The sequence below is a fragment of the Oncorhynchus kisutch genome, linkage group LG29, assembly GCF_002021735.2.
Source record: "Oncorhynchus kisutch isolate 150728-3 linkage group LG29, Okis_V2, whole genome shotgun sequence".
NCBI classification, from domain to species: Eukaryota; Metazoa; Chordata; class Actinopteri; order Salmoniformes; family Salmonidae; genus Oncorhynchus; species Oncorhynchus kisutch.
The window spans coordinates 9,611,015-9,635,926 of record NC_034202.2 but is presented as its reverse complement, the minus strand read 5'-3'; the positions used below and the strand labels follow the sequence as shown (position 1 = coordinate 9,635,926).

The window sequence follows — 24,912 nt, the reverse complement described above, 5'->3', positions numbered from 1 at the left end:
AGTAGGCCTTCAATTATGTGCTGCACTGTTAATAAAATACTAATTGCTGACGCATTTTGTTGGGCTTTACAACCTATACAACAGTGATTTATTTTTGGACAAGTATTTTACAAATGGCAAGCAAACATCTGATGAAAGCACTGCAAAATTGGGCCGCAATGGCCATCCCAAATGGTATGGGGGTCAGCCGAGCTTCCTCCAACCCACCTGACCCTTATCATAGCCTGTCTTCAAAGGCCACTTTGTCTCATAATTCTATTTAACAATGTACGTCATCACACTGTTATATTTGATTTAACCAAGCAATATTTTATTATTATATTTTGTCAATAGATTGATCTTTTTTGTTGTTGTGTGTGATTACTGTCATGGAGATGTAGCGCCACCTGCTGGCCAGTAAATGTAATGTTTTCTGAAGCGCTCCAGCCTAAAATGTCTCAGTAGCCATGTGGTTGTTTATTTGTTTGTTTGCCTTTAGCTATATTCAGAGAGGCACAAGCATGGACGGTAGGTCAGTGAGGTTTTATAAAGACAGTTTATTCAGCATTGGGTAACAGTGGGGTTAAGCTTGGGATAACGGTGAGAGGTTACTGCTGAATGCGGCGGATGGACTGGATCTGAGGGGTCTGGGAGTGGGATCCGAACTCCCTGAAGTGCTTGTACTCGCCACAGTGACGATCACACTCCATGATGTACTGGTAGCCACGGTATCCGGGGTACTGGTAGCACACGAAACTGGTAGGTAGAGAGACAGAAAGAGATTTCAGAGTCAGTTGGCGATAATGGATACTATGAGGCTAAGGGAGTAGTCAAACAATTAGATTGGAGAGAGGTTGAAAGAGAGGGAGAGAAGCAGATTGGAGTGAGAGAGAGAAAGTGAGTGAAGTAGAGGGAGAGAGAGGTTGACTGTGGTAAGGGCCCGGCTACTCACGCTCCGGACTGGACCCTGAGGGAGCCGACCTCGTTGTTGCACCAGCCCATGGCCTGGAGGGAGGGGTAGTCGTCGCTCAGCTCGCCCTTACGACCAAGGAAGTTCTCGCGCTCATAAATGGTCATACGACACTCCCTGTGGTTCTGGAGGGGAGAAGACGGAGGGGGGGGGGGGGGTTGTCAGTCAAGAGGAAGAGTGTGGAATAGGTCGTGATAGAAGCAGATAGGAGTAGATAGAGAGCGGTAGTTTAGTTACTCACAGCGCAGGCAATGGGCCTGAAGGAGGTCATCCTCTCGATATGGTAGGCATTGCTTCCTCCGAAGGCGTCGCACTGGGGGTACTCTCCTCTCTCCAGCACAAACTGCTGGCCCTGGTAGGAAGCATGCTCATAGCCAACCCAACTATAGGAGCGAGAGGGAGAAAGGGGGAAAAGTAAGACATCACATTGAGATCTCTCATTTTCCCATCAGCCTCTCTGAGCAATAGTTCTAAAGACTGAAACCAGCGAGTGGAAGGTCTGCTTTGAGTGTTTCTGCGGGTTGGGGATTTTTAAGTGGGGATTTGTGTGTAAGTACTCACGCTCCACTCTCCACCCTGAGGGAGCGCACAGTCTCGAACCCGAACTCCATCACATTGCAGCACTCGGAGGTGAACTCGTGCCGACGACCCTGGAAGCACTCCTCGTCGAAGACAATGATCTGAGAGAGAGAGACATGAGTTACATACTGTATCTGGTCTATTTACCTGGACAGGCTGCTGTAGGGGAGGACGGCTCATAATAATGTCTGGAATGGAATAATGGAATGGTATCAAACACGTGGAAACCGTGGGCTTGGCGCATTCGACGAGTTCCATTCATTCCGTTCCAGACGTGACTGTTAGCCCGTCCTCCCCAATTAAGGTGCCACCAGCAGCCTGTGGTGTGCAGCCGGAAGTGTCTCTCCAGCTCTTTAGAGTTAATATGGTCTGTGATTCGTCTAACTCCGCGGGAACAGAAAGAGTGTGCCTAGACCCGACCCTGCTGTCGACCGAACAGGCCCCTGTGACAAACGGTTTGTTCCTGAGCTCAGGTTGTCACATTGATCCCAGACACCTGTTTCTCCCGCATCTCTCTGGTTTAACGAGTTTTCCTGGACCCCACAGACTGAGCTCAAATACTTGACAAAAATCCTCCTTCTTTCCCTGCTTCCTTCCTTGAGGTAATCACTGATCTGCCACGGTTGGAGAGGTGGAGGTCAGAATTCGCCTGCATTGCTTTTAGGTCACGGACGGATGTATTTGAAACATGTCCACTGCAGGCCTTTGATATGATGCACACTCAGTCACCCAGTCTCACATACCTTCCAGTGACCGGAGAACTTGGTGCAATGGTGAGTCATCTTGTTGTCTGGAATGAGAGAGGACAGATAGCAGGGCTGTTATAAACAATAGTACTTTTTACAACGAGCAGAATGTGACATTTGGACAATGTGCAACTCGGGATGCTAATTAGACCGCTGAACGTTTCTTTCCCACCCATTCATACTGGCATTATATACACACACACACACACACACACACACACACACACACACACACACACACACACACACACACACACACACACACACTCTCTCCCTCACACACACACACACACACACACACACACACACACACACACACACACACACACACACACACACACACACACACTCTCTCTCTCTCTCTCCCTCACACACACACACTCACACACACTCTCTCTCTCTCTCTCTCCCTCACACACACACACTCACACACACACACTCTCTCCCTCACACACTCACACACACACACTCTCTCCCTCACACACACACACACACACATTCTCTCTCTCCCTCACACACACACACACACACACACACACACACACACACACACATTCTCTCTCTCCCTCACACACACACACACACACACACTCTCTCCCTCACACACACATACATACATACACACACACACACACACACACTCTCTCCCTCACACACACATACATACACACACACACACACACACATTCTCTCTCTCCCTCACACACACACACACACACTCTCTCCCTCACACACACATACACACTCTTTCTTCTCATATAAACACACACACTGCCCCAGACACGCAACAAAGTTCGGCAACAAAGTTGGCCCATATCAAAAATACTGACCATCGAACAAATTTTCAGGTGAAATATATATATATATAAATATATATAACAGAGTAAAGTAGCTGGTGGAGGGAGAAAACGGAGCAGCATTGTGCTTCATCCCCTATAATAGAGTCCAGTGGCAGATTAGTACAGCAGGACTCCCTCCCTGTGTAATAAACAATTCATATTGTACCACCGCATCAATGCTATTCTACGCTACATGGCTTTTATGTACTGAAACGGCCCGTACAGCTCGAATGCTCTAGAATGTGAAAAGGCTGGTTTAGCTATGTGTTGTTCAGGGCTAAAAGGCTTGGTTTAGCTATGTGTTGTTCAGGGCTAAAAGGCTTGGTTTAGCTATGTGTTGTTCAGGGCTAAAAGGCTTGGTTTAGCTATGTGTTGTTCAGGGCTGAAAGGCCTGTGAGTATAGTGTCCCAGCGAGTCCCAAAGCAGGCGCTGTGTAGTGACTGGCCTGAATAGCAGGACCATTGTGTGATGCTGGATTGAAAGCGTCAGCAGCTATTTACAGACCCTGTACTGGAATGAGGAAAGTCCAACAGACCAGGGGCCACATCTAGGATATTCCCCTTTAGGTCTCCTTTTCCTATTTATTTTTTTCTGCCACTCTTTTTCGATTTTTCTCTCTATTTTCCCCCTTTTTCTTCCGATTGTTCTCTCTCCATCCCTTGTCGGCCCCTGGTCCTTGTTCCCGGGGCCCAGAGTTATGCCCCTGGGCCTGCCTGGTTGCGGTGTGAAGTGGTGACGGGCAGACCGAGTCATTATGGGGCCTGCTACCCTACCCTAGGCACTCTGCCCTGCTCTGTCTTCCTGCCTGCCTGGCTGGGTGGATGATCAGGCTGGTGCTATGGTTCTCTGGGTGGGACAGAGAGACTCACCTTGCTTTGATGCCCTTGGCTGTCCCGGAATGAGAGTGAGAGGACTCACGCGCCCCCACCCTTTTAAAGCCTCCCCTGGCAAAGGGCCACACTGAAAGCCCCAGCTCAGCAGCGGGGAGGAGCCTCTCTTTGTCCCTCCGACAAAAGCGGGGGTTAATCTATAGAGGGACTGAAGTGCAGACGCCACACTATCACCCAGGGCAGGGACCAGGGGTAGGGAGAAGAGGAGGAGAGAAGAGACGAGTGCAGGGCACTTGGAATGTCAAGGGGTGATGAGAGGAGGGGGATTCCCTCCAAAAGCCACGTACAGTAGCCTACACTTGATTTCTCTCTCTCTCTCTCTCTCTCTCTCTGTCTCTGTCTCTCTCTCTGTCTCTCTCTCTGTCTCTGTCTCTGTCTCTCTCTCTCTCTCTCTCTCTCTCTCTCTCTCTCTCTCTCTCTCTCTCTCTCTCTGTCTCTGTCTCTGTCTCTCTCTACCTCTTCCTCACTATCCCCTCCTTTCATTTCTTCTTTATTTCTATCGTTCACAATCACATCTCATGGGTTCTTGTGGGTCTCTCAGCTAACGAGCTGTATCCCAAGAGCCCTCATGGATGACCCTGTCCTCTCTGTTGACAAGCATGTCATGTCCTTTACTCACCTGTAGGGAGAGACCTGTCTGTCTCTCTGTCTGTCTCACTCTGGTTCACCTCACCTCACCCGCTCCGTTGCAATCCCTGCCCCCTATTTCCTCCCAAAGGATCGATAAAGTATTCTGTCTGTCTGTCTGTCTAACTGACTGACTTAATTGTTATTATGTCATCACTAATGCCTTTGGTCGATTGTCACGGTAAAACGTTGACAGGACTGAAACCGAACATCTTCAATATAAACATACAAGTTCAACTTGTGCACGGTTGACTTTTTGAGACTGTTGATGACCGCCCCACCATGAGGCGCTGTCATTCCGTTTAGCCCCACCATGAGGCGCTGTCATTCCGTTTAGCCCCACCATGAGGCGCTGTCATTCCGTTTAGCCCCACCATGAGGCGCTGTCATTCCGTTTAGCCCCACCATGAGGCGCTGTCATTCCGTTTAGCCCCACCATGAGGCGCTGTCATTCCGTTTAGCCCCACCATGAGGCGCTGTCATTCCGTTTAGCCCCACCATGAGGCGCTGTCATTCCGTTTAGCCCCACCATGAGGCGCTGTCATTCCGTTTAGCCCCACCATGAGGCGCTGTCATTCCGTTTAGCCCCACCATGAGGCGCTGTCATTCCGTTTAGCCCCACCATGAGGCGCTGTCATTCCGTTTAGCCCCACCATGAGGCGCTGTCATTCCGTTTAGCCCCACCTTGAGGCGCTGTCATTCCGTTTAGCCCCACCATGAGGCGCTGTCATTCCGTTTAGCCCCACCATGAGGCATGGAGCGTCGAAGGGGCGCATCTTATTTCGCCCTGCCAATTATTCATAGTTAATCTGCAGCATGATCAGAGCGCCCCCATGTTTCATAACACAGAGCAGCAGGAGGCTCCATTTGGTGCTGGAATGTGGACATCTCGTCTGGCAGATAGAGAGAGAAACATAAACATAGAGAGAGAGGAATAGGCCGAGCCAAGAAATGAGACAGAGGACCGAGTTGGAAGAGGGTCAGCAGCAGGCAAGTCTTGCTCCAGCAGCTTTAGCAGTAAACCCTCAGACGGGTTACACGTCAACAGTGGAACGGACCGCTTCGAAGAAAGAGAAATGGTGGTTATGAACTATTACAGTTGGTTAACCATTAGGCTTAACCAAATGGCTATTGTCATTTGGACTTATGCTGTGTGTCCTTTTTATCCCGACGGGAATATTCTTTTATTTCATTAACTTTCCGAAATATGTTAACCATCACAACTGAATCAATTCAAAAGTATAAATCGTGCCTTTTACATATGCATTTATTTCATTTGATGTTGAACAAACTGTTGTTCTAATGAGGTCTGTGTGTTGCTGGTGTAGAGGAGTCAGGCGCAGGACAGCAGATATGCGTAAATAAACGTATTTTACTCAAAATAGACAAAAATACAATGAAAGCATGCCCACATAACAGACCGTATTACATACAAATAAACATGGGGGAACAGAGGGTTAAATAATGAACAAGTCATTGGGGGATTGAAACCAGGTGTGTAAGACAAAGACAAAACAAATGGAAAATGAAAAGTGGATCCGTGATGGCTAGAAGGCCGGTGACGTCAACCGACGAACGCCGCCCAAACAAGGAGAGGGACCGACTTCGGCGGAAGTCGTGACGGTTGTAGTGTTGTAGGTCGGTACAAAAAGAAGAAAACAATTACTCAGAAAAACTTCACAGCACTAAAAGAAGGTTGCTTACAATCATTTATTCATTCATGAACACATGTTGTTATGACATGTTGTTATGACATGTTGTTATGACATGTTTTGACAAACTCTGTTATAATGCGTAAGCTGTTTATAACACATTAGCCATAGCTGTAGTATTGGACATGGCTTTTGCATTAGCCATAGCTTTAGCATAGCCATGGCTTTGGATTAGCCATAGCTTTAGCATAGCCATGGCTTTTGCATTCGCCATAGCTTTAGCATAGCCACAGCTTTAGCATAGCCATGGCTTTGGTGTTAGCGAGCACAGCGCTGCGCTGGCTGTTATGACAGCAGAGTGACGACCCAGTCAACCATTAGTCAACAGAGAAAGGAGCAGAAACTAGACTGGTACTAGCCTCCCTCTCTCTGACTGGATCCTGTGGAAAGATGGTATCTACGGCTGTATGGCTGCCTTTACACAGCCAGCTCAATTCGAATCTTTTTTTTTCACTAATTGGTCATTTGACCAATCAGATCAGCTCCTTTTCCCAATAAAAATATCAGAATTGGACTGCCTTTGTAAACACAGCCTATGTTTCTGATTCTACACGGGCCTGCTAAGAATGATAAGATAACATAACAGAAGAATGACTCTGAATTACAAATAATACAGAGATAGCTTTCCTAGACATTGATAGGTGCCCAGGTTTCCATGTAAAATTGGTCTAATGTATTTTTGCATTTTATCTGTTGAGATCATCATTTGCCATTATTTTATACACTTTTTTTGTACCCTTACTCAACCAACTTTTACTCTTCCAACCTTTACTCTACCAACCTTTACTCTACCAACCTTTTACTCTTCCAACCTTTACTCTACTAACCTTTTACTCTTCCAACCTTTACTCTTCCAACCTTTTACTCTACCAACCTTTACTCTACCAACCTTTTACTCTTCCAATGTTTACTCTACCAACCTTTACTCTACCAACCTTTACTCTACTAACCTTTACTCTTCCAACCTTTACTCTACCAACCTTTACTCTTCCAACCTTTTACTCTTCCAACCTTTTACTCTACCAACCTTTTACTCTTCCAATGTTTACTCTACCAACCTTTACTCTACCAACCTTTACTCTACCAACCTTTACTCTTCCAACCTTTTACTCTACCAACCTTTTACTCTTCCAATGTTTACTCTACCAACCTTTACTCTACCAACCTTTACTCTACCAACCTTTACTCTTCCAACCTTTTACTCTTCCAACCTTTTACTCTACCAACCTTTACTCTACCAACCTTTACTCTACCAACCTTTACTCTTCCAACCTTTTACTCTTCCAACCTTTTACTCTACCAACCTTTACTCTACCAACCTTTACTCTACCAACCTTTACTCTTCCAACCTTTTACTCTTCCAACCTTTACTCAACCAACCTTTACTCTACCAACCTTTACTCTACCAACCTTTACTCTTCCAACCTTTTACTCTACCAACCTTTACTCTACCAACCTTTACTCTTCCAACCTTTTACTCTTCCAACCTTTACTCAACCAACCTTTACTCAACCAACCTTTACTCTACCAACCTTTACTCTTCCAACCTTTTACTCTTCCAACCTTTACTCAACCAGCTAGTTTTGGACTCATTATGCCCTAGTAGTGGATTGTCATCACAGCTGTACCCTTGACATTCTATGACACACAATGGAGATAGGATCGAGAGAGATGGAAGGAAAGAGTAGTGAGACTAAAGGGTTGGACATTCTCCTCCAGGTTATTTCTATTATTCCACCTCTCTCTTCCATGTCGCCATCACCCTCCTTTGCCACACTTCTAGGTGCTTTTTAATGCTGTGGTGCTGTCTGTGTGTTAGCTTCATGTCTATGTGAAACGTGTGTGCTGTCTGTGTGTTAGCGTCATGTCAGTGTGAAACGGGTGTGTGCTGTCTGTGTGTTAGCGTCATGTCAGTGTGAAACGTGTGTGTGCTGTCTGTGTGTTAGCGTCATGTCTATGTGAAACGTGTGTGTGCTGTCTGTGTGTTAGCGTCATGTCTATGTGAAACGTGTGTGTGCTGTCTGTGTGTTCACTTCATGTCTATGTGAAACGTGTGTGCTGTCTGTGTGTGCTGTCTGTGTGTTAGCTTCATGTCAATGTGAAACGTGTGCTGTCTGTGTGTGCTGTCTGTGTGTTAGCGTCATATCAATGTGAAACGTGTGTGTGCTGTCTGTGTGTTAGCGTCATGTCTATGTGAAACGTGGGTGTGCTGTCTGTGTGTTAGCGACATGTCAATGTGAAACGTGTGTGTGCTGTCTGTGTGCTGTCTGTGTGTTAGCGTCATGTCTATGTGAAACGTGTGTGTGCTGTCTGTGTGTTAGCGTCATGTCTATGTGAAACGTGTGTGCTGTCTGTGTGTTAGCGTCATGTCAATGTGAAACGTGTGTGTGCTGTCTGTGTGTTAGCGTCATGTCAATGTGAAACATGTGTGTGCTGTCTGTGTGTTAGTGTCATGTCAATGTGAAATGTGTGTGCTGTCTGTGTGTGCTGTCTGTGTGTTCGCGTCATGTCAATGTGAAACGTGTGTGTGCTGTCTGTGTGTTAGCGTCATGTCAATGTGAAACGTGTGTGCTGTCTGTGTGTTAGCATCATGTCTATGTGAAACGTGTGTGCTGTCTGTGTGTTAGCGTCATGTCAATGTGAAACGTGTGTGTGCTGTCTGTGTGTTAGCGTCATGTCAATGTGAAACGTGTGTGTGCTGTCTGTGTGTTAGCGTCATGTCTATGTGAAACGTGTGTGTGCTGTCTGTGTGTTAGCGTCATGTCTATGTGAAACGTGTGTGTGCTGTCTGTGTGTTAGCGTCATGTCTATGTGAAACGTGTGTGTGCTGTCTGTGTGTTAGCGTCATGTCTATGTGAAACGTGTGTGTGCTGTCTGTGTGTTAGCGTCATGTCTATGTGAAACGTGTGTGTGCTGTCTGTGTGTTAGTGTGTGCTGTCTGTGTTTGGGAGACAAAAAAAGACAGTCTGTGTGAGATATTATCAGGTCTTTTACATGTTCTTTGATAATAATATTACATCATTTTACCTTTATTTAACCAGGCAAGTCAGTTAAGAACACATCCTTTATTTAACCAGGCAAGTCAGTTAGAACACATCCTTTATTTAACCAGGCAAGTCAGTTAAGAACACATCCTTTATTTAACCAGGCAAGTCAGTTAAGAACACATCCTTTATTTAACCAGGCAAGTCAGTTAAGAACACATCCTTTATTTAACCAGGCAAGTCAGTTAAGAACACATCCTTTATTTAACCAGGCAAGTCAGTTAAGAACACATCCTTTATTTAACCAGGCAAGTCAGTTAAGAACACATCCTTTATTTAACCAGGCAAGTCAGTTAAGAACACATCCTTTATTTAACCAGGCAAGTCAGTTAAGAACACATCCTTTATTTAACCAGGCAAGTCAGTTAAGAACACATCCTTTATTTAACCAGGCAAGTCAGTTAAGAACACATCCTTTATTTAACCAGGCAAGTCAGTTAAGAACACATCCTTTATTTAACCAGGCAAGTCAGTTAAGAACACATCCTTTATTTAACCAGGCAAGTCAGTTAAGAACACATCCTTTATTTAACCAGGCAAGTCAGTTAAGAACACATCCTTTATTTAACCAGGCAAGTCAGTTAAGAACACATCCTTTATTTAACCAGGCAAGTCAGTTAAGAACAAATTCTTATTTTCAATGACGTCCTAGGAACAGTGGGTTAACTGCCTGTTCAGGGGCAGAACGACAGCTTTGTACCTTGTCAGCTCGGGGATTTGATCTTGCAACCTTTCAGTTACTAGTCCAACGCTCTAACCACTAGGCTACCCGCCTCTAACCACTAGGCTACCCGCCTCTAACCACTAGGCTACCCGCCTCTAACCACTAGGCTACCCGCCTCTAACCACTAGGCTACCCGCCTCTAACCACTAGGCTACCTGCCTCTAACCACTAGGCTACCCGCCTCTAACCACTAGGCTACCTGCCTCTAACCACTAGGCTACCCACCTCTAACCACTAGGCTACCCACCTCTAACCACTAGGCTACCTGCCTCTAACCACTAGGCTACCTGCCTCTAACCACTAGGCTACCTGCCTCTAACCACTAGGCTACCTGCCTCTAACCACTAGGCTACCCGCCGCTACTCCATTATGATCCTTCTCATTTGGAAAATACGAATAGGGAGCATAACTTTATTTTATTGATTGCTCTCAACTAACCAGATGAAGAAGAAGAAGATCACCAAAAAGCACCAGTCCGGACAAAACGTACATGAATGGAAATAAATTGCAATCCCCCCCTTTTCTTAATCAACTTTTCCCACTTCAAAATCAAATGTTTTGCCATTTTGAATCATAAGTCTTTTATCTTTTCGAAACTAAGCTCAGTGCTGGTGCAGTTTCACCTGTTAGAGTTAGAGAAAGATACAGAATGTGTGTGTGTGTGTGTGTGTGTGTGTGTGTGTGTGTGTGTGTGTGTGTGTGTGTGTGTGTGTGTGTGTGTGTGTGTGTGTGTGTTAACTCCTTGCTCCCTCCAGGTCTATGCATTCATGTGCCCTAAATGCTACTGTAGCTTACAGGCCCAGCTCACTAACAGAGGGGGAAAGTGCCATTGTCAGGGCTTTCCATTGACAGCAAAGTGCCTACAGGCAGCGGGGGGGGGGGGGGGGGTTCTGGTTGTTGCGATGACCCAGGGGGCTTTGGTCCAAACCAACTCTGATGACGCTGGTGCTTCTATTGTCCACCGAGCCCTTGCGTTCAGCCTTTGCCAGGGTATAAAAGCTAGGGTTCTGCGCTGAGATGGCCAGCACGATCCAGCCTACCCCACACGGCACAGCAAGCTGTACACGCAGGTAAGGACACACACCACACCAACTGAAAACAGCAGTCGATCCACAGCAGCAAACAGCGCACAGAGGCCCACTCCTCTCAGCCTACCATGCCCGGGTGTGTCACCCCCAGGCGGGGCAGAGCCCCTAACAGAGGCTCAGGCCTCAGGGCCTACATGATGCACTCAGACCCCAGGCTGGATTGGTACAACGGGTGGTTATTTTCTCCTTGGAGATTCTGATCCATCCAATGGAAGTGTTTGGCTGCTGTTTCCTGCCTCAGTTAGTTACAAGACTAAGAAATAGTAACAGATACACAAACAAAACACATTCAACTATGTAGTGAGAACACACCTTTACCTGATCTGTGTTTTGATCTTTTTTTCTCTCTCCCTGTCCCTCTTTCTCTCAATCGAACTCTCCATCTCCCACACTATTCTCCCTTTCCCTTTCTGCTCTCTCTCGCCCTCTTTCCCTTCTTACTCTCTTTTACTCTCTCTGCCTGCCCCATCTTCTTTCCTCTGACATGCCTCTCCTCTCCCCATCATCTCACATCTCTCCATTCTCCCTCCCTCTAACCCCTCTCCCTCAATCCATTCCTTCTCCCCCCTCCGCGCTCTCCGTCAGAATCTCCTGATCCCTCACCATGTCTCAGACCGCCAAGTCCGCCTCCAGCCAGGGCACTGATGTCAAGGACAAGGGAGCCCCTGCCCCTGCTGCCACTAGCAAGGCCACTAAGACCGGAGAACCCAGCGTTGGAAACTTCCGAGTGAGTCGTCACACGTCCATTTAGACATACAACACAACCCAGTTGAGAGCAAAGTCCACCCGTTGTGTGGGAGCAGCAAACAGCTTAACGTTAGCCATTCTCTTTGAACTTTTCATCTGAGCCGGGCTAATTGACTACGGATGGAACATCGTACAGGGGCGTTCGTTGTGGTTGGTAAATATTGCTACTTAAGTCGGCGTGTCTTAAGATGACCCCAGAGATCTTGCAGCCTTCACAGCAGTACGGGTCGGCTTTGGATTTTATAGTGGAAGGCGGTACAGGTAGTCCGAGGACAGGAAGAACGTCAGAGCTTTCTAACGGATCGACAAACTGAATGGTACAAACGGTAAAGGGCTCTGAGACCTCATTACATACCTACAGTAGTAAAAGGCACCAAATGCCCTCTAATTCTATGGCAAAAGGGTCAACATAGAAAAACAAATATCTGCGGACGACGGACAGTATCTCACCCTTGACCTCTTCCAGGGATAAATGGCATCTAAACTCTGACCACTCACTACCCCCCTGTAGATCATGCTGTTCGACCAGGAGAACTTCCAGGGCCGAATGATGGAGGTCCAGAACGAGTGCATGAACGTGTGTGAACGCGGCATGGACAGAGTGCGCAGTATCATCGTCGAGTGCGGCCCGTAAGTGGACACACACACCTACAGGGCAAGATTACACACACACACACACACACACACACACACACACAGTCACACACACATCTACAGGATACAATCAATCATCTCTACATGCTAGTCCAACACACAGGAAGACAAACTCAGACTGAGCCCAAAACATTTGAGCCCAAAACATTTGAGCCCAAACACTGATGCTGTCATTTTTCGTGGCCTTTTCACGCACATTTAATTTTGACCCGTCTTCTAATCCCTCTCCCCCTTGTCCCCGGCGGCCACCCCTCTCCAGCTTTGTTGCCTTTGAGCAGACTAACTTCCGTGGGGAGATGTTCATCCTGGAGAAGGGAGAGTACCCTCGCTGGGATACCTGGAGCAACTCTTACCGTAGCGACTGCCTCATGTCCCTCAGGCCCATCCGCATGGTGAGGAACACACACATTCCCGAAACACACACTGTCACATTTTCCTATATACGCTCTCTCACACACATTCCAAACATGACAGTGTTCCCTCCACACCACAGGACAGCCTGGAGCACAAGATCTGTCTGTTTGAGCTCTCCGACTTCAAGGGCAATAAGATGGAGATCCAGGAGGATGACGTGCCAACCCTCTGGGCGCACGGCTTCACCGACAGAGTGGGCAGCGTGAGGGTGCCCGGCGGAGTGTGAGTGTACACAGACACACTCGTACTTACGCACACACACCAGAAATCAATTTCATGGATACTGGGACCGAAAAACCCTCACCTATATTGAAGATTAAAAAAAAAAAACAGATCTGTAGGCTGAAGCAAGACATAGAGCAGCAATACATTAGCATGATGTATAGTGACCTATGTGTGGCCCAGAGCCTGAGGCAGAGTTGCAGGTTCCTGCCTAGTGACAACATGAGGCCTTGTGGGAAGTGTCACTGTATAAAATGAAGTGTTCAGGCAGCCACGGGGAGGAGGGGCTGGGTTTAGAATGTCACACTTTAAAGTGGAAACACAGAACTCCAATGTGACTCATGTTGTCTCTAAAAAAACAGCCTAAACAGCCTATGACTATCAATGCAAATGTAACAACATGACCTTCTCTCCTTTCCTCCTCTCTCCAGGTGGGTGGGTTACCAGTACCCCGGATACAGAGGCTACCAGTACCTATTTGAGTGTGGTGACTACAGACACTACAACGAGTTCTGTGCCTTCCAGCCTCAGATCCAGTCCATGCGTCGCGTCAGGGACATGCAGTTCCACCAGCGTGGTTGCTTCAACCTCACCTCCGCCAGCAAGTGAGCGACCTCTGGTGGATGCACGCTGTAACTGCAGCCAGCCAGCCAGCCCTCCCTCACTCAACCCGCCCATCGGGCGCTTTTTATTTCTCCAATCCTATTCCTCCTTTCCTTCCCTTCACCCACCTTCACCCCTCCATCCTAAAGGGATGGAACGGCAGCATCGTACCGAACGGAACAACTTAAATGACTTTTTATGATGCCAAATAATAAACATGTTTTGAAAAACTAGAATTCCTTTCGCCCTGGACTACTTTATTCAAAGCCTTGTGTTCACTGTGACAACATTTTGTGACAACATTTTGTGCCTCATTGTCCCTTTCTCTCTGTTTGATATTCCTTGTTTCTTTCTCTCTCTTCCCTTTTTGTCTGTCCAACTGTATTCTCCCTATATGTCTTCCTTCTGTTCTTCTCTCTTCCATCTGTTGGACTGAGAAAGGACCATCTGATTAGTGAGGGGTTAAAGGCTGAACACAGCCCCTCTCACCCGCTGACAGACAGTCCCGGGCTCTCAGTTGTAGATTGAACAGTAGAAATGATTATTGCCAAACAATGAGGATGCATGTAGATAAAGCATTGTATAACGTTAATCAACGTCACCTTGAGTCGGCTCGCGAGTGGCGCAGCGGTCTAAGGCACTGCATCTCAGTGCTAGAGATATCACTACATGCCCTGGTTCGATTCCAGGCCGTGCTTGGGAGTCCCATAGGGCGGCGCACAATTGGCCCAGTGTCGTTAGGTTTTGGCCGGGGTAGGCCGTCATTGTAAATAAGATGTTGTTCTTAACTGACTTGCCTGCTTAAATAAAGGTTACATAACAATTATAATACATCTCTGAAGGTTCCGAGAGCCCACGTTGTCCTCCAAAGCTGTTGCTAAGTCATAATTGACGCTTCCGCGTTGTGCTGTTTTATTTCCGATCGTTTTCAAAACCTCCACAGATACACAGCAAGTGAAAGCAGATCTGCAATTTGTTGAAAGCACAACGGTACAGGCTTGGATGCACATCATGCTAATCAATAAAAACCTTTACATTTGCTACTGTGTTTTGCTTGTTTACAGCGCCGCTTCATTTCATAGGGAAATTGTCGCGATGCGCTCGATTGTATCACCAAACATGTTATACTTGTCTGAATTCTATATGGGTCTGGTCTGCTTAGTTCATTGACTGTATATGAACCAGAACTAAAAATAGGGAGTGGGATGTCTCGCGTCCTCTTCCGTCTCTGTATGATTGCACAAGCAGCACACTGAGGATTCGTCAACATGGCAGCACTTTTCAAAGCTAGAAAAGGTCTGTATTACAATCAATGCACAAACTATTGACGTGCTCATTTGTCTCTCAAATACAACGTTTTTTTGTACTTGCTCTTTTGGTGTGTTGACCCTTCGACAATTAAAATAGACTTGGGACAGTTATTTGCCGGGGTTATAAGATGTGTATAACTAAGCTCATTGGTCTATCTGTGCTAACACTAATGGCGAAGTAACGACCGCTAGCTGCATATGTGAGTGTGTGGTTAGCTTCTAACCCATCTCTAAAATAAACCCAGTTATGCATTGCTAGAACCCTGCTTTTTATAGTGGCGGTCAATAATAACTTCCAAGGCAACGTGAATGGGGTTAATGATCGCAGTCGTAACGTAAGCATCATTGACATAGTTTATCGTTCACAGAAACCCTGTTTGCGCTGGCTGCTTGGGTGGTTATCGATGTCGCAAATACACACGATTGGCATTGTACCGTAGTGAATATATTCACATTTCTAGTTTTCTGGTGTCACCTCAAGTCTTCACTCGAGCAGGCGCGTTCTCAATGGGACACGTTAAGGACGCGGTGGACGGATGATGACCTTTCACCTAGTTTACCGCTGTGCTGGTCAGCTAACCCGGTATGTAGATTATTATCTAGATCCTGTATGGGTTCAGTATATCACATTACATATTCTTGAGGGAATTTGCACAGGTGAATGACTATTCTTTGTAGTTAGCGAGACACACAGCCTACATCCATCAGTCAAACCTTAGATTAAGAGAGCAATCAAGGTTGCTATATAATAACTACATCATCTTCATCAACTTCATCATCGGTAGGTCATTTTTCATGTCCACTTTTCAACCCTTACCCCAGAGGCAGGGAGTTGTGGGCGGGTGGGTTGGGTCCATTTATGATCATTGGTTGGGTGTCACACAGAATCGACCTGGACAGTTGGATTCACACAGGTGTAATGCAACACTGATAACTGTCTAACAATAGTGTCACGATGATGTAAATTCATGCTAGACATGAGCAGGTCCTACAGTACTAAAGTCTCTCTGTCTCTCTCTCTCTCTCTCTCTCTCTCTCTCTCTCTCAGCCCTTGGCCTGTGTGGCTGTAGATCTCTGTCCTCGCTAGCTGGGCTACCAGAGATGCATCAGATGATGAGACAGACCTGTAGAGACTATGCAGACAGAGAACTGGCTCCTATTGCTGGCAAATTAGACAAGGAGCACCTCTTTCCCGCCCAACAGGTACTCACACCACTAAACAGGAGGTACACACACACTCTTAACACAGTGGTATTCAAACTTTTTCAGCAGGGACCCCCAAATCTAATGACACAACAAATACCCCAAAATCCATTACATTTTCATCTCTCTTATCAAAATGAAAATAAACTAATACATACTCTACGTCTTTCTCAAAAAAAAAATGTTATATTGTCCCATGTTATAATCTGTGCTCATAATTGTTTTGTCTCCCTCATAATTGTTGTTGTTGAATACCACTGCATCCACCTGTGTGTTTGTACAGGTGCGAGAGCTGGGTGCTATGGGGGTGATGGCTGTAGAGGTTCCTGAGGCGCTGGGAGGAGCAGGTATGGACTACCTGGCCTACTCTCTGGCCGTGGAGGAGATCAGTAGGGGATGTGGCAGCACTGGATGTGTGGTCTCGGTCAACAACGTACGTAAGCGTGTGCGTGTGTGTGTGTGTGAAAGAGACTGTCTTTTGTCTTGCACTGATACAAAAGTGTGTGTGTGTGTGTGTGTATAGTCCTTGTACATAGGGCCGATATTGAAGTTTGGAACACCGGAGCAGAAGGATCAGTGGATCACCCCTTTTACAACCGGAGAGAAAGTTGGCTGCTTCGCTCTGAGTGAACCAGGTACAAACACCTTTGTCCCAGAACCCTCCACTCACTTCTACGCTCCAACCTGGGGAAATGAGTGGTTGTTTCACTGTTGATGTCTTTTCTATCCTCTCCTTCACTCTCTCTCTCTCTCTCTCTCTCTCTCTCTGTCTCTGTCTCTCTCTCCTCTGTCTCTCTCTGTGTCTCTCTCTGTGTCTCTCTCTCTCTCTGTGGAAATGGGTGGTTGTTTCATTGTTGGCGTCTTTTCTATCCTCTCCTTCACTCTCTCTCTCTCTCTCTCTGTCTCTGTCTCTCTCTGTGTCTCTCTCTCTCTCTCTCTGTGGAAATGGGTGGTTGTTTCATTGTTGACGTCTTTTCTATCCTCTCCTTCACTCTCTCTCTCTCTCTCTCTCTCTCTCTCTCTCTCTCTCTCTCTCTCTCTCTCTCTCTCTCTCTCTCTCTCTCTCTCTCTCTCTCTCTCTCTCTCTCTCTCTCTCTCTCTCTCTCTCTCTCTCTGTGTCTCTCTCTCTGTGTCTCTCTCTCTGTGTCTCTCTCTCCTCTGTCTCTCTCTCTCCTCTCTCTCTCTGTGTAGGTAATGGTAGTGATGCAGGGGCAGCGTCTACATTAGCCAGACAGGAGGGAGGGGAGTGGGTACTGAACGGGACTAAAGCCTGGATCAGCAACTGCTGGGATGCCTCAGCTACTGTCGTATTCGCTACCACCGACAAGTCACTCAAACACAAGGTTAGATACACCGCTGTTGGAGTCGAACCATGGTTAAACACCTCTAGTCCCCCTCTCTCTCCCCCTCTCTCTCCCCCCTCTATCTATCTCTCTCTATCAATATTTTATTACTTTATCAATGTAACTCATGCACGCAATTCATCTTGTTGCTGCTATTTGTGGGTCCGACAACAAAAATCATTGTCCCTTCCCTCCCTCAGTGTATATATTCCCTCCCTCTGTAGGGTATCAGTGCATTCCTGGTGCCCATGCCTCACCCTGGCCTTTCCCTGGGGAAGAAGGAGGACAAGCTGGGCATCAGAGCCAACTCCACGGCCAACCTCATCCTGGAGGACTGTAGGATACCCCTGGGCAACATGCTGGGGCCACGAGGGTCTGGCTTCAAGATAGCCATGGTGGGATTGTAGGGTAGGGTGGGGTGGGGGGTGTTGCGTGTGCGAGGGGACGGGTGTATGTTTTGTGGTCCATCTCCGTGCGTGTGTACTGATCCCCTCTCTCGCCACAGCAAACCCTGGACGGTGGGCGTATAGGCATAGCATCCCAGGCTCTGGGCATCGCTCAGGCAGCTCTGGACTGTGCTGTGGACTACGCTCACAAACGCACCGCCTTCGGAGCTCCCATTGGCAAGCTTCAGGCCGTACAGGTATGCGTGTGTTAAAGTCTGTGTTTGAATGTTAAGGTGTGTAAGTGTCTGTTATCAAAGGGGTGTGTGTGTGTGTGTGTTTCAGTTCAAGCTGGCGGACATGGCTGTAGCTGTTGAAAGCGCTCGTCTCCTCACCTGGAAGGCTGCAATGCTAAAAGATGCCAAGAAACCCTTCACCAAGGTACATACACACACACACACACACACACACACACACACACACACACACACACACACATTCACACACACACCACACACACACACACATACACATACACATACACACACACACACATACACACACACAACACACACACACACACACAACACACACACACCACACACACACACACAACACACACACACCACACACACACACACACAACACACACACCACACACACAACACACACACACACAACACACACACACAACACACACAACACACACACCACACACACACACACACACACACACAACACACACACACACACCGTCCTCTCTGTCACACTACGTAACGTTGTACTCCGTCCTTCATGTCCCTACAGGAAGCAGCGATGGCCAAACTATCAGCGTCGGAGGCCGCTACCTTCTGCGGCCATCAGGTACGCATCACGGAGCCCGCGATGTCATGTTTGCTAGTGCCTGACTCTATTGATCAATAGCGGATTTGACAGAATTCACAGAAAATCTCAGATTGCTAACTCCTTCTAATGTTCTTTGCCTTCTGCGGAACTACAAGTCGATCCAGGTTCTTGGGGGAATGGGTTACGTGACGGACATGCCAGCAGAGAGGCACTACCGCGACGCGCGAATCACTGAGATCTACGAGGGCACCAGTGAGATCCAGAGACTGGTGATAGCCGGCCAGCTGCTGAAGGAGTATGTACCATAGAGACTTGCGGGCTGTGCCCCGGATGGCAGTCTATTCGCTACATAGTGCACTATTTCTGGACAGACCCCAACGGTCAAAAGTGGTGCACTATATAGGGAATAGGGTGCAATTTCAAATTGGCCCATAACAGCCACGACACCCAGGACTGCGTTCAGGACTGCAGTGTTCAACAGTGTTGCACAGTGTCGTCAGCGTCAGTCAGCTACTGAACTGAAGGAATGTCAGACATGGAGACAGACTCGCACAGCTCTGGGTAGAAGTTGCCCTTAACCACAGATCTAGGATCAGATTGCCAAACTAATGCCCAAATCCTAACCTCAACTGTTACGGAGAGAATATTTGTCCCTGGACCAGTGGATAGAGGCACCTTGTACCTACCACTCCAAAGGGACAAGAAGACCAGGCCTGCATTCAGGACTGCGGTGTTCAGCAGTGTTGTGGAACACTGCAACATGCATCCCACCTTACAACATGCATCCCACCTTACAACATGCATCCCACCTTACTTCAACTTTGTATAACGATTGCAAAACAATCCAAGACTGTCTCCGGTTTGAAGCCATTTTGTAACTGTCGATATCAACATGGAGATAAATATCAACCTTTCCGCCTTCATAATATTATCTGCTTTGAACTGATGGTGTCTGGTAATACAAGCTAGTAGACCCTGTCGGTGTGAGGTGCAGTGCCTACTAGAGCCACAGGAGGGGAGTGTAGAGTTTGGACTGCCCTGTCCTGCCGTCACCTGCACTTCAAACGACGAGGGAAATCACAACAACAACGTTTGAACACGTGTAGCATCCCTCCTTAGTCTCTGCCGTGTAAATATTCACTGATCTAAAAGTTCTGTAGTCATAAAACAAGGACTCCACGGCATACTGTAGTTGGCTAACGTCGTACCCAGGCTAGGCTGGTGGATGAGACTAGTAGTTAGCCTCCTCCTCCATGGAATCGGATCAATAATTACTTCAAGCAGGGGGGGGGGGGGGGGGGGTAGAGATGCATTTTGAAGTAATAAACAGGGTCACACACACACCTTAGTGTTCCTGTCGGTGCCTGGTCTGATGCTGCTCTCCAGGCTGCACAGAACCAAACATATGTTTTTTTAAATGGAACTGCGACGACTAGGAAGTAGTTTAATGTTTTTTTTTTGTCTTTATGACCGTCAGTTTTTAGGGTTAATGAATTCATCTCAGTTTTGATATAAAGATCTGTTCAGATGAAACTGTAAATGCCACAGCTGGAGAACCTGTTTCTGTCTGAGTTTCAAAGATGAAAATGATATGTTTTACGATGATGCCCTACACAGCCCAAGCTTGTGCCTCAACATAAACTGCTGTTGTTCATATTTTATCATAATTGATGGTACATGATGAAATAAAAAACATATTTTCATGTTAAATAGTGACGCTCCGAGGCTGTTTTGTGACATGGCAACATGTCATTATTAACAGGTGGCAGCTGAATTGGGGAGGACAGGCAGGGACAGAATGAAGAAAATTGTGTTGAACACATGGTTACCATGTGGTTGATACCGTTTCATTCACGCCATTATTATGGGCCGTCCTCCCATCAGCAGCCTCCTGTGCTAAAGGGCCGGTTTCACAGACCCAGGTTAAGACTAGTATAACACAATCACACACATTGTTTCACATCAATTGCTTTTAATTTGCCATGCACTTAACTCTTAACAATCATTTAAATCATGTAGCTGTTATTTAACTCTTAACAATCATTTCAATCATCAGGCAGATTAGGACTTAATTTGACTCCCATCAGGACAGACATGGGAAATAAATTAGAATCATCATTTTGTAATGTCGCAGATCCAGGGCCCAGTTTCAGGATCGCGATGGGAATTTATGCTTAGGAGTGTTTTAACGATGCATTTCTCCTCCATCAACCGAAGATGTAACGTGCGCATCCCAAAACATCCCGCAAAGAGAACGTTCGCTAAGTGTGTCGTTGAGGCATGTGCCGATACTGATTGGATCGAAAGAGACAGCGCTGCTCTCGGGAGGTTGGATGATCTTTCTCCACTGAAATCTTTCCTTAATTAACATTAGAATGATTCCACAATAATGATGACGGATCAGCTACTAAAAAGATATCATCACTTATGGCAGCAACTATTGAGTCGGATTATTCTAATGCTTACCCCATAATGCAATAAATCAAGATTTTTGCACATCATTGCGCACATGTTGATACACACCGTGAAAAATATCGAGGCAAAATGACAGACAGTAGCATACAATTAGCAAAATAGAACTCAATTGAATGAACGTGACATCTATTTAAATATTATTGAATTATATAGGCCTATGTCGCCTATACTGTAGGCTAATTATCTTTTTAATGCAGTCATTAAGTGATTCACAAGTATCAACCAAGGAGCATCAATAAGTACATATTCTAATCTAAAGTAAGGGTTAGTGGCAATCATTGGCGACCTGTCATTCAGGGCAGGTGGGGCTGTTTTGAGCCCCACATTTTTAGCCCCCCCAAAAATATATATACAGGCTTGCCTGTTTTGCATGTTATTTTGGCATTCATACGAGTCACATAGCAGTTTCCAAAATGTAGGTGTTTCAGCCTCGCTCAGTGCTTTCTGTGGTGGTGGGGCAAGCCAGCAGAAAATACAGAGCGATGCGCCACGAAAACTTGACTTCAGTGAGTTCATGACAACTGGGAAGTCGGGAATAAAGGAGCTCGGACTGGGAAAATAGGTTTTGAACAGTCATCCAACTCGGAATTGTAAATCCAGCCTCTTTCTAGAGCTACGACATGAAGGTCAATGACGTTCTCATGATTCAACCTTGTTTTTTTCCCAAGTTCCCAGTTGTTTTGAAAGCACCATAAATCCAGAGATTGACAGACTTTGATGACAAAATTTGCCAACAAAGACAGCATAACAAGGTGAGTCCAAAAATGTCTTGTATGCTGCTGCATAAATGATGTAATATGCCAGGGAGATATATATACTGTAGCTAAGAAAGTAATACTAAGTGTATGTTGTGTAGTAAGATGTTAGTAGCCCATGTACCTCACTCTAATAATTTGGTCTATTTACCCCTCTTAATTTCGCACACTGTTCTGACTTGGTGGTGCACATGTAGTCTATAACCTGTTTTAGAGAAATGTAAATCATTGAATATTGTAAGAGCTTTCATTGTCTGCTTATATGCATCCTTTATCTTTCCTATGGTTCTGACTTGGTGTGCAGGGAGAACACTGTAATAACGGCCCATGTTCTGAATTCTGTCGCTGTACATTTCAAAAGTTCTGAACAAATAGTTACATTGACTACATCTGTCCTAGCTCGCTATTGTCTTCGTCGAAATTATGGATTGCCTCTGATCCGCTTATGTAGGCCGTTTGTGGGCACCGTTTGTCACTGTTATAGCGCAATTAATGTATTGTTTAGTGTTGTGGATTTGCTGGCATGCATCCCACTTTTGTTATTTTTTGACCCACCAAAATTCACATGTTAAAATCGCCACTGGTGGCAATCACTACTCTCCCCTACAGCCATGCCCTCTGTCTTTGATCTGCATTCTCACTCTTCCTCCATTCAAACTTTCTCTTTGTCTTCCTTTTAATTGGTCTTGGGCGCTGGTCGTGGCCACTGATAGGCTGATGGTCAGAGTTGTAGGTGTTTCTCTCCAGGAGAACCTCACCATTGGTGGAGTAGATGGCCTTGGACCAGGTCAGCACATTACCAGGGGTGTAGGACCAGTAGGACTGCCACCCAGACATGTAGGCCAGTATCCAGCTTGGGGAGAGGACTCTGTCCCACACTTCCACGTCAGTTACCTGCCCCTCAAAATTAAACACTTTCAAGACAGGAGGCCCATTGGTCACCTACACACGCACACAAAGAAATACAAAGAAAAATATTGCATAATTAGAATACATCATATCTACTAAAGAAAAACGCTCATCTACATTATGCTGAATTACTTCATTAAACTCAGGAGTTTAATAGATTGTTTAAGTAGCTCTCAAAAGTTGACAATCTCAAGTCATGTTGAGAGGCACTGGGTCAGCAGCGGTGCCCCACCTATACCCCCCCACTCCTCTCCTAACCCAATTTCTCTCCTCTTACCTGGCCAAACACCCTCTTCCTGACGCTGACTGTCCCGCCTCTCCACACCTGGGCCATGCCTGTCTTTTTCTCCCAGGTAACACACAGGCTGGTCCAGGGGTGTGCCTCTCTGACAGCCCTGAACAGCTTATAGGAGCTAAAGTCCTGGGAGGAATCGATGGAGAGGTGGTCCATCCCCCAATAATACCTTTTCAGTAAAAGGTTCCAGTTGTTCCCCTGAGTGAGGCTGAAGAAAGTCAAGTCTTCTCCCTCCTCGGCCATGTAACGCAGACACACAGTCAGAGGAGAGGGAGAGGGCGATGGAGAGGGGCTGGTGTAGGGATATGAGGTGGAGGATGGAGAAGTGGAGAGAGAGGAGTAGGGGGAACGGGAGAGTGAGGGAGCGATCGCATCTGTGTACATGGTGAGTTCCCCTCCATTTGTCACTGTAAACATCTGACCATGCAGGTTTAAGGTGGAGGGGCCTGAGGCAGAGAATCAACAAATCCATCAACCAATGTTATCTGTGTAGCACTATAAAAAGTGATTTGTCACTAAACACTTCAAAGAACCCACACCTAACACAGTATCTGTGTGTGTTTGAATACGCTACCTGATGGCGTTATTCGATATCTTGCCCAAGTTAGGCCCAACACCGACATCAGCACAAGAGCGTTAAGCAGCACCGAAACCATCTTCTTGTGAGCTTCGGCAGTGTGAGAAGATTTTGAGCATTAAGATCCTTACACCCGTCCTCAACAGCGTGTGCAAAAAAAGAAGAAAAAAGCTCTCCGATAGGTGTAGGTTTCGTTTCCCAGCAAGGCTTGCGAAAGAGTTTCGTTTCTGCAATGTCACGCAATTGCAGACGAACCACATTGACTCGTCTTTTCGTTTTTTTTTTTGTAACAAAACCAGGAATAGAATAGTGAGAAATCAAATAATGACCGAAATGTTGTTTTATAATTTATTTTAATTTTAAAATGTTGGTTTAATTGGAAGTAAACAGACCTCAGAACCCATAAGCTCCGCCCATTGTGCGTGGTGAGGCGGGTGTTTTTCCACAAGGCTGCTGTCAGTAAAAGCTTCATGTTTATTAGTTGAGTGTGCCCTCAAAATGCTTCAAACTTAACCCTCGGAGAATAAACAGGTGCATTGTATACATTTGATATTTTATGCCATACTCAAGGTGTTAGGGGACAAAATGAAACTTTGGTTCTAGTGGTATACTTTGTATTCCATGTTATAAAAAGGACCCCCAGGAACACAGAACACTTCATTTCATGAGGATAGAGATTTACCATTGCTGAGATATCTTATTATTGTAAAAGGTTGCGGACAGGTCCATGTTAATCCCTAGTTAATAATGGCACCAAATCACCTGTCTGAATTCTTAAATTCAACACTTTTGTCCAATATTTCAAGATAGGCTGGTAATATTGTTACAACATTTCCAGGGCTGATGTAGAATATACAAATAAAATGTATGAAATTAAAATGCTATATTATGCAAATGAAGGAACTTAATATGCAAAGTAGGTACTACGGAATACATCGTTACAGTAAATTAACCATATAGCTACCCGGACTATCTGCG

At 46.2% G+C, this 24,912-nt stretch overlaps 4 protein-coding genes across 6 annotated transcripts; 2 read left to right on the top strand and 2 right to left on the bottom strand.

Moving 5' to 3' along the window:
* Positions 1-512: 512 nt before the first annotated feature.
* LOC109874033 (beta-crystallin A4) lies at positions 513-4,091 on the bottom strand. Its single transcript, XM_020465774.2, has 6 exons — positions 3,983-4,091; positions 2,272-2,318; positions 1,511-1,629; positions 1,191-1,332; positions 932-1,074; positions 513-735 (listed from the first exon to the last, which is right to left on the bottom strand). The coding sequence occupies exons 2-6, from the start codon at positions 2,308-2,310 to the stop codon at positions 588-590; spliced, it is 591 nt and encodes a 196-aa protein (XP_020321363.1). The 5' UTR covers positions 2,311-2,318; positions 3,983-4,091; the 3' UTR covers positions 513-587.
* Positions 4,092-11,076: 6,985 nt separating this feature from the next.
* LOC109874032 (beta-crystallin B1) lies at positions 11,077-14,074 on the top strand. The gene is made up of 6 exons (XM_020465773.2): positions 11,077-11,180; positions 11,784-11,925; positions 12,457-12,575; positions 12,859-12,991; positions 13,093-13,235; positions 13,667-14,074. Exons 2-6 carry the CDS (start codon positions 11,803-11,805, stop codon positions 13,842-13,844), a joined length of 696 nt encoding a protein of 231 aa, XP_020321362.1. The 5' UTR covers positions 11,077-11,180; positions 11,784-11,802; the 3' UTR covers positions 13,845-14,074.
* Positions 14,075-14,880: 806 nt separating this feature from the next.
* Positions 14,881-20,633, top strand: LOC109874413 (short-chain specific acyl-CoA dehydrogenase, mitochondrial-like). Of its 3 annotated transcripts, none has more exons than XM_031808919.1 (11): positions 14,881-15,134; positions 15,645-15,731; positions 16,197-16,351; positions 16,635-16,784; positions 16,875-16,986; positions 17,543-17,694; positions 17,919-18,089; positions 18,200-18,337; positions 18,423-18,518; positions 18,885-18,941; positions 19,079-20,633. In XM_031808919.1, the coding sequence occupies exons 3-11, from the start codon at positions 16,250-16,252 to the stop codon at positions 19,229-19,231; spliced, it is 1,131 nt and encodes a 376-aa protein (XP_031664779.1). In that variant the 5' UTR covers positions 14,881-15,134; positions 15,645-15,731; positions 16,197-16,249; the 3' UTR covers positions 19,232-20,633. The 3 variants fall into 3 exon arrangements, with proteins under 3 accessions (XP_031664779.1, XP_031664777.1, XP_031664778.1); XM_031808918.1 differs by having other exon boundaries at positions 15,056-15,134; positions 15,630-15,731; XM_031808917.1 differs by lacking the exon at positions 15,645-15,731 and having other exon boundaries at positions 15,004-15,134.
* Positions 20,634-20,878: 245 nt separating this feature from the next.
* LOC109874005 (jeltraxin-like) lies at positions 20,879-24,356 on the bottom strand. Its single transcript, XM_020465740.2, has 3 exons — positions 23,932-24,356; positions 23,340-23,803; positions 20,879-23,095 (listed from the first exon to the last, which is right to left on the bottom strand). The coding sequence occupies exons 1-3, from the start codon at positions 24,011-24,013 to the stop codon at positions 22,757-22,759; spliced, it is 885 nt and encodes a 294-aa protein (XP_020321329.1). The 5' UTR covers positions 24,014-24,356; the 3' UTR covers positions 20,879-22,756.
* Between the last annotated feature and the right edge of the window lie 556 nt (positions 24,357-24,912).

What these genes read in the sequence shown, in the direction of transcription:
- LOC109874033 (XM_020465774.2), bottom strand. Translation starts at nt 2,310, where the DNA reads ATGACTCACCATTGCACCAAGTTCTCCGGTCACTGGAAG. An exon ending in AGTTCTCCGGTCACTGGAAG is followed by an intron (nt 1,630 to 2,271) that starts GTATGTGAGACT and finishes TCTCTCTCTCAG; the next exon opens with ATCATTGTCTTCGACGAGGA. An exon ending in CTCAGGGTGGAGAGTGGAGC is followed by an intron (nt 1,333 to 1,510) that starts GTGAGTACTTAC and finishes TCGCTCCTATAG; the next exon opens with TTGGGTTGGCTATGAGCATG.
- LOC109874032 (XM_020465773.2), top strand. Translation starts at nt 11,803, where the DNA reads ATGTCTCAGACCGCCAAGTCCGCCTCCAGCCAGGGCACTGATGTCAAG. An exon ending in CCCTCAGGCCCATCCGCATG is followed by an intron (nt 12,992 to 13,092) that starts GTGAGGAACACA and finishes TCCACACCACAG; the next exon opens with GACAGCCTGGAGCACAAGAT. An exon ending in GTGAGGGTGCCCGGCGGAGT is followed by an intron (nt 13,236 to 13,666) that starts GTGAGTGTACAC and finishes TCCTCTCTCCAG; the next exon opens with GTGGGTGGGTTACCAGTACC.
- LOC109874413 (XM_031808917.1), top strand. Translation starts at nt 15,107, where the DNA reads ATGGCAGCACTTTTCAAAGCTAGAAAAG. An exon ending in ACTTTTCAAAGCTAGAAAAG is followed by an intron (nt 15,135 to 16,196) that starts GTCTGTATTACA and finishes TCTCTCTCTCAG; the next exon opens with CCCTTGGCCTGTGTGGCTGT. An exon ending in ACCTCTTTCCCGCCCAACAG is followed by an intron (nt 16,352 to 16,634) that starts GTACTCACACCA and finishes GTGTTTGTACAG; the next exon opens with GTGCGAGAGCTGGGTGCTAT.
- LOC109874005 (XM_020465740.2), bottom strand. Translation starts at nt 24,013, where the DNA reads ATGGTTTCGGTGCTGCTTAACGCTCTTGTGCTGATGTCGGTGTTGGGC. An exon ending in ATATCGAATAACGCCATCAG is followed by an intron (nt 23,804 to 23,931) that starts GTAGCGTATTCA and finishes TCTCTGCCTCAG; the next exon opens with GCCCCTCCACCTTAAACCTG. An exon ending in GGAAGAGGGTGTTTGGCCAG is followed by an intron (nt 23,096 to 23,339) that starts GTAAGAGGAGAG and finishes GTGCGTGTGTAG; the next exon opens with GTGACCAATGGGCCTCCTGT.